Consider the following 8,070-nt stretch of genomic DNA (forward strand, 5'->3'; position numbering starts at 1 on the left):
CAAAATGACGTTTTCTGTTATGTGATTCCTTAGTTCAACAGCGTTCCGAACACAGTAGACTGCCAAACTGAATAAATTCAAACACACAAAACGCACGCTAATCACGCTCCGCATAGGCTCGGAATCACGGGCTGGTGAACTAACCATTTTAAGCGTCCTCTCGCCTGGCGTCTTATTGAACATACCATAGTTCTGGCAGCGTTTGCGATTTTTAAAGCTCTTACGGACAACGGCAAAGGGATAAAATCACATGCAGTTATCGCGACGACTGGCTTTTTCGATCGACATCGAGAGACACAGCGCGTATGCCTAGTCCTTTGTCAATCGCGTCGGCTAAGCGCAGCGACGACTTCCTGGCGATAGCATGACATATACGGACAATGTGCACCTAAGATAGAATTCACTTACCGTGGAGGATTCGCTGTTATATCCAAGGCATGACGAACGACAGTCGTGTTTTCGTGGCGACGCGAGATGGCTGACATACGATATCCCTTGGCTGGCCTTTGCTGCTGAAATGCATTGGCTGCTGCTGTGCTGCTCGGCGGGCGGTCACCTTTCTCCGGTGCTGTGTTGTTCCGCGATCTTGAGCGCGCGTGCGCGCGGTGGAGCAACTCCGAGTGAAAAAGTAGAGCGCTCGCTACGCGTTCGGTTGAACTGCGGCGGCCTGTTCTCTTAGAAGCAAAACGATGTGTTCTTTGCTCAGCGTGCATGAATGGTACATTGCCATGTTCGGGGCCAGCCACCTACAGTTGAAGCAGAAGATTACGCTACGTTTTGTTTTCTATTGCCGCAAGAGTCTCTCTTTTCTAATGTCGCAAGAGTCTCTCTTGCTCTCTCTCTCTGAAGGGGAGAGTGAAAAGCACATTTCACTCTCTCCTTGGTGACAGAGTGAACAATGCATTTCACTCTCCTCGACATTTTGCGAGAGTAAAACGACGCTTTGAAGAGTGAACCGGCAGCTTCACTCCTGCGATACCCTTCCTAGTTTTTAGAGTGTAGTACATGTTACTCAGATTTATTCATCAATGCGTTCAACACCCTTCAGTCGTCGATTTAACACCCTTCTTCGAGCAATGTCGCGCGTTATGTCTGGAATACACCCTTGTTATAGGGTGTTTTGGCGGAAAAGGGTACTAAACGAGTGTGGGCATGAGTGTAAATGCAGAAAACACCCCTTTTAACACCCATAAGGGTTTTAAGAAGTTTAGTGTGTACCGGCACCACGACAACTGCAGCTAGCATGCGGTGCACGGACGCCACAGACGCCGAGCAGGTTGCCATCACTCTGGCGATCTCCAAGGCCGAGTGCCGCACCGTGCTCAGCGACTCGAGGAACGCCGTGCGCAGCATTTCCAAGGGGCGAGTACGCGTGCCGGCGGCCGCTGTCATCGGCCAGCTCCAACTTCAAGACCGCGGCAGCACCGTCCGTGTCAAATGGTTCCCGGTGCACGCCGGCGAGTGTGCATCCTCACCGAACCACGAGACGGCCTATTCGGCGGCGCGAGCGCTTACCCTCCACGCCCCCTAGGGTGACCGTTCCGTGTGGTGGTTCGAAACCAAGGACCGAGTGACCAGTTATGGCGAAGTTACTAAGTGTTGCCGCTTAGCTCGACGGACAATGTCCTCTCCACACCCTGCACTCAGTCGGGAGGAGGCCGTCATCCTAACTTTTTTGGGCTTGTAGCGCAGCTCAGTGAACTCCGTTCTCCATTCCCTTTTTTAACCCTTCCAGCTTCCTTTTTGCTCTTTCTGAGCTGCGCTACAAGCCTAAAAAAGTCATGGCATACTAACTCGCCCAAACTGCCACGCTTTTGACTCATCCCAAGGCAGATACAGACCGGGTCACTCCTCGCCCTGGCAGTACTACACGTGCTTCACCCAGAACTCTATCCAAGTGGTGCGTGATCCCTGCGATCCCTCTTGGACTTCATTAGGTCAGCAAAGCTTTTTTCATTCGTTTAATCATCCTTATTCACCCCCATCCCATACCCCTGTATGCCCTGAGGCATTTACCCTCGCATAAGAAAAAGTGGTGCGTGCGATGTTTGTGCAGTGGGTCCGGCGGAGCAATGGCACATCATGTGGGACTGTGCCAGGTTCCCGACCCAAGCTACCTCCAGGGCATATCCGCGCGAACTTCAAAGTGCAGTGCAGTCTATAGACAACGACACTCAACTATGAGCCGTCCAGAAGGCCCGGGTTGAGCTCGAAAAGCACAAGCCTCATGACCCACCACAAACGGGCCGAACTGGGGTAGTGCAAAGTAGGGCATAACCCCGGGTCGACGCTTGGCCGGCGTCACGACGCGTTAAACCGTCGGTTGTCGGCATTTAAAAAAAGTTATTCCTATCCTATCTCGAAACCCATATATGCCATCCTTAAGGTTTGCCCTAAGTGGCTATGCCTTGCAAATTCACCAGCCACAATTTAAGTTACAGCAGCTACACCAGCTGCTGTTAATTAGGAAATTTTCGTCAATTAATTGTTTATGTGTTTCCATTTCTCGTGCAAGTAATGTCCGACTCTAGGAATAACCCAGCTCAAGGACTAGAACTAAGCTATCTGCTGCAGTGAATGTTTAAAATTCGGCAAAATTTAAACATGATATCGCCCCATGCATTCCCCGCCGCTCTAGTCTCGCGTTGACCATAACACGACGGCTGCCACCACAGATGACGTGATACACGCCACTTTTAATTTTATTTCAGCAAGCATACGCCATTCGCGTTCGAAATAGTGAGCCTTGCGTTATTAGCAATGAAACATAACGTCTTCCTTCATGATCCCATTACATGTCTAATTGAGGACGCTCGCAACCAAATGCCGTGTTCGTCACAACGAATGTTATTCCTGTGTCTGACTGCATATTACCGTTTTAGTATTTATTTCATAAAATGAAGTTATTTTAAGCATGCTCTTCTCGAATTGCCACTGAACATTCATCGATTTCGTAGCCGGTCCGATGCTCAGACAAACAACAGGTGACGTCATCATTGCGTCAGGCCAAGTCAGATGGCACCTATGTAATCGGAATGACACTCCACTTAGACGACAAGTCAGCGAGTTTATTTCTAAAATTACGATAGAGAAACGTAATACCGCGATCGTTCATGCACAACGGAAATAGCAGGCAGTGCTCGGAGTTTTCTTTTGGCATGGTTTTGTTGAGAAAGGGAACTGCAGCGGCAGATGAAAACTGCGGCACTGCGAACTAAAGTCGTCGCTCCTATTTTACAAGAACACCCTTCAAAGAAATGCGTTGATGCACTCTGGCCTGCATTCCCCGATGTTTGAATCCGTGTTTGAAATAGATTATGCGAATTTGGTATTAAGGTAACGAAAAGTCACGATGCTCGGAAGACCCGCGGGATAACTTGAGCGCTTCCTTTCGAATGTCTTCCCACATCTTCATAAAACATGCCTTGTCTCCTTCTTCCTGTATTTTCTTCTCCAAACGGGCAAGCAGGTAAGGCGTGAAGTATTCCTTCCAGCTTCCCACTTTGGCTTCTTTTACCACAGCGTACTTTGTTTTGTCTCCACCGTAGCCTTCTTTGCTCGTAATATTAATCTTAGCAAATAGATCGTTCCATTCCGGTGTCTCACTTTCTTCGTGATTAAACACGATGACATTCCTCATGTGTTCTGGTTTGGACCATTCAAGGATATTCAGTAGCGTTTGCGAGTTTTCAAGCAGGGCTCTCTCGTATCTCTCACCCAAAAAGCTAGCCAGTCTCATAACTGTGCCTCTAGTGTCCTTCTTGAGCTCTTCGTAAGTGACGAAGAAGAAGTTTGGGTCGTCTTTGATGGCGTACGCTGACGCCACGTGGTCAAAGTAGCTCCCAAAGCCCAAGTCTCCCTCGATGAAAGATTCAAAGAACTCTTCGAATGTGCCGTCCTCGAAATGGAAGTAGCTTAGGTCTGTGGTCATGCGAAACTGCGAGACGCAGACGTCCCATGGGTTTCGAGCGATGTAGATGTACTTGGCCTCCTTGTTCATAGTCTCTCGGCTGAGTGGATGGTGCGTCACAAACAGTCTCACAGGTAGAGGCGACTCCCAGCTATCAGTCTCCACATACTCGATTGCCCGGTGGTTGCGGGTGAACTCGCCGTAGGAGCTGATGGGTTTTCCTCCGTTAACGATTAACTGCGTTATGTACTGAACCCAATGAGTCCCACTTTTTGGGTAGGTGCTCTGCACGACGTCACCCTTCGCAGCGCGGAAGGAGAGATTTTTACGAAATACTGCTGGAACGGCCAGAGGGCACCTCGGTACACCGTCGATGACTTGACGGTAGGGCTTGCGACCTGGCATGGTTGTGATAACCCAGGCCCAGGGTATCTATCCTGGAAAAGAAGCAGTTTCTTTTATTATCGGTACAAAAAAGTGCAACTTCAGGGTGCGAGAGTGGGCAGGTTCAGTTCAGTGAAGCTAGTACTTGATGGGACGGCATGTGCCTGAAGCTCTGAATATCCAAAAAAGCTTGAGCCGTTTAGACAGGAAGGAAGGTAAACTTAACACGTATACATACTAAAAACGAATGATGACGTATCTTTGTGTCACACGAAAACTTCCGCAAATTACATTCGCCGCGGTAGTGCTTAGTGGCTATGGCTTTGCGCTGCCGATGCCGAGCGCAGCAGCCGCATTTCAATCAGGGCGAAATGAAAGAACGCTCGTGCACTTGGATTTACGAAATATAAATAGGAGGACTTGTTGCGTTTATTTGCTAGCTTCAGCGTCGAGTGCAACAGTCCGACCTTTTACCCTCTACCTTTCACGAATGCGTCCACTCATGAAAATATTGTCACGTGGAGTGACGTATGAAGAACACAGTAGCAATACTGCGAAAGACGAAACTAACTTTTATTGGGCGAACCTGTGCCCACAAAAACAGGCTACACTTGAAGAACGGCGACAACGGCGAACACCGTCGGCGATCGTCAAAATCTGATCAACGGGTCAAGCGCGTCAGCTTTTATACATCAATCGTCGAACGTTCCAGACTAATTGCTGGGACCCGCGTGTCTTCCACAAAGTTCTACACTATTCGTGTCGCGCATACATGCAATCAGATTATACAAGGTTCGGTCACAGACAGCGGATGGAACCATCGATAACATTCCAGAAACTTCCGATACATGCAGACGCTGTGCGATAACATTTGTTAGGCGGTGAAACGTGTCGCCCGATAAAGACAAGTACACGTGTCAATATAGGTTCCTAAGATACATTCTTACAGCGTTCGACGCCATAGCTTTGTCGACGAGAAGCGAAGTTGCATAAAATTAGTTTTCATTGCAGAAGACGTGCTGGTAATGCATCTGTACCGTTTAAGAAGATTGCGTTCATTCACTTGTTAGAATGACGAAGGCGCATTCAATTGCGTGGAAATTGTGCGCACCTCGCCGCAGTGTGAACCATCGAATTGCGGTGATGGTTCCAGCGTGCAGAAATCATCGAGGATAATTGTATGTGTATGCGAGTAACCTGGAGAACAAAAGAACATGTGAGCGAGCGAACGTGCGAACGAACCTTTCCCTTGCCGAGTCCGACCGCCGGGCATCAATCACTTACGAAATACGAAAACGGGCGAAATCTTCAAAAAAGAAGAGAGAGAGAGAGAGAGAGAGAGAGAGAGAGAGAGAGAGAGAGAGAGAGAGAGAGAGAGAGAGCTATGCACGCGAAAATGGAACCACGCTGATTTCGCGCCTCCACATCTTCCGCGTGAACTTTATCATCGCACGACGCTAGTAATGAATCACCTGCGGTACTCACCAAGGCAAATGTCACAGACGAAGGTGACCCCTGCAGATCGCTTTGGCTGCACCAGTACGGTACAGATTGCGGTGAAAGTAGGGCGGCGGGAAATATGGTGGACGCTTGTAACAGAGACGTGTCAGTCGGTCACTCCGTGGTAAGAGCAAGAAGGAACTGGCTGCTCGTGACTGTCTCTTTAGCTTGAAACAGCTGGCGTTCTACGCGGTTGTTAACCTTGCAACGCAGCGTGCAGCTGCCCATCGCTGATGGTGCACGTGCAGCGAATGCTGCATCCGGCGTTTACAGCTTGGCTCTGACTTTCATCCCTCTATCGTTGCGTCTATCCAGCAGTTATGACTTTATCCGGCAGTTCCGGGTCATTTTACGCACATCGTGAATATACGTATGTAAATAATCGGTTCGTATAAATTTGACAACCTGGCCAAGGTAAACTTTCAACACCTTATTTCGCTGAAAACTAAGAAAATAAGAGAGTTCGTTTTAGTATGTTAGAGAGTTCGTTTTTAGTATAGCAAATTATTAGACAGTTATACGAAGTAAGGAGGAGGAGGAATGAACGTTTATTGTGAGAAACAGCGAGAAAGTGTTGTTCCTTCGCCCTAGGTGGGCGGCTCTCTTAGTCCAGAAAGCCGTTGGCTAATGCCGCAGCCGGGCCCGGTCCACCAGACTTCGCTGATCTTCCAGGCTCTGTGCCTTTAACATTGCCTCCCATGTTTCTTTGATCGCTTGTAGCGGTTCTGAGGCATCATCTTGATTGTTGTTCTCGCGGTGTGGGCACACCAACACCATGTGTTGGAGGGTGTCTGGTACCTCACAATATCGGCATAGGTATGAGAATTTGGTGGGGTGCATCCGGTGCATGATAATTCCATGGACATACGTATTCGTTTTTAGTCTGCGGAGGACGGTACGTGGCTTCTTCCTTGCTTAATTTTGGATGTGGCAGAGGATATTCTCTTCTTTCCAGTCGGTAATGTTGCAATATTGCGGCGTAGTTGATGGGAACGTCCTCCACCCTCGTCGCTTTCCAGAGAACGTGCGGCAGGAAATCCCGGCTGGTATGCTCTCGGGCGACAGCATGTGCTGCTTCGTTTCCTGCCAGGTGTTCGTGGCCTGGGGTCCATGCGACGTAGGTTTCGGGTAGTTCTTTGTGCCTTATTATTTCTTTTAGAATCTTCACTGCTGCGGTAGAAATTCGGCCTTTTCGTAGGTTTCTACATGCCGTTTGCCAGTCGCTCAAGATGATTGCTGTGTCTTTGCATGTGGCGATGCCGAGGACGATGGCCACTTCCTCCGCCGTTTCTGGATTTCTGGCCGGTATGGTGGCAGCGACTAGCTCATTCCCTTGTTTGCTGGTCACGGTAATTGCGTATGCTCTTCTACGTGGGTACGTTACCGCATCTGTATATCTCGTGTTGGGATTCATTGAGTATTTCTTGCTGAGTGCTCTAACTCTTGCTTGTCTTCTGTTTTTGTGTTATGTTGCATGCATGTTGCGAGATATTGGAGCGACTGAGATTGAGTCACGAAGAAGTGGCGGCAATCGGGCTTTCGCGTCTGAGTCTGCTATGTCGCTGTATGCGAGTTTGCGAATTACTACTCTGCCTGTTGGAGTCAGCTTAAGGCGTTCCAGCTGGCTGGCTCTGTGCGCTTCACTCATTTCTTCCCAGGTGTTATGGAGGCCGAGTTTGAGGAGTGTCGTGGTTGAGGTCGTACTGGGAAGTCCTAGTGCTCTCTTGATTGCTTTTCTGATGATGATGTTGAGTTTTTCAACTTCAGCTTTCTTGAGGAGTAGATACGGGGTGCCATATGTGATCCGGCTTATAATGAGTGCTTAGAATAATTGGACGGTTTCTTGCTCTTTAAGTCGTGTTCTTTGGGTGGTTATACGCCGAATGAGAAGGGTTACTTGTGTTAGGGTCTTCTGAAGCTTCGGGAGTGTAGCAGCGCCAGAACCATCTTTATGTATTATAAGACTAAAGATGCGGAGGGAGCCAACTTGAGGGATGTCGATTCCATTGAGTCTGACCTTGGGATCTGGAGCGACGTAGGCTGGTGGTCTTCCCCGGGTCCTTGCGTTGTGGATAAGTAGCTCTGATTTTTCGGGGGCGCACTGGAGACGGCATCTTGAGAGGTACTGTTCTATGTGATCGATTGCCTCTTGCAGGGTAGTTTGAAGTTGTCCGGTTGTAGGCGCTTTTGTCCGTAACGTTATGTCGTCGTCGTATATTGCATATTCTAAACCTTCGATGCCATCGAGTTCTTGCGGGAGCCTAATCATGGCGAGA

At 48.9% G+C, this 8,070-nt stretch overlaps 1 protein-coding gene across 1 annotated transcript; it reads right to left on the reverse strand.

Annotated features, from left to right (window-relative positions):
• Positions 1 to 3,331: 3,331 nt before the first annotated feature.
• Positions 3,332 to 4,315, reverse strand: LOC142574855 (sulfotransferase 2A8-like). Its single transcript, XM_075683856.1, has one exon. The coding sequence runs from the start codon at positions 4,313 to 4,315 to the stop codon at positions 3,332 to 3,334; it is 984 nt and encodes a 327-aa protein (XP_075539971.1).
• Between the last annotated feature and the right edge of the window lie 3,755 nt (positions 4,316 to 8,070).

Source organism: Dermacentor variabilis, chromosome 3, assembly GCF_050947875.1.
Source record: "Dermacentor variabilis isolate Ectoservices chromosome 3, ASM5094787v1, whole genome shotgun sequence".
Lineage (NCBI taxonomy): Eukaryota > Metazoa > Arthropoda > Arachnida > Ixodida > Ixodidae > Dermacentor > Dermacentor variabilis.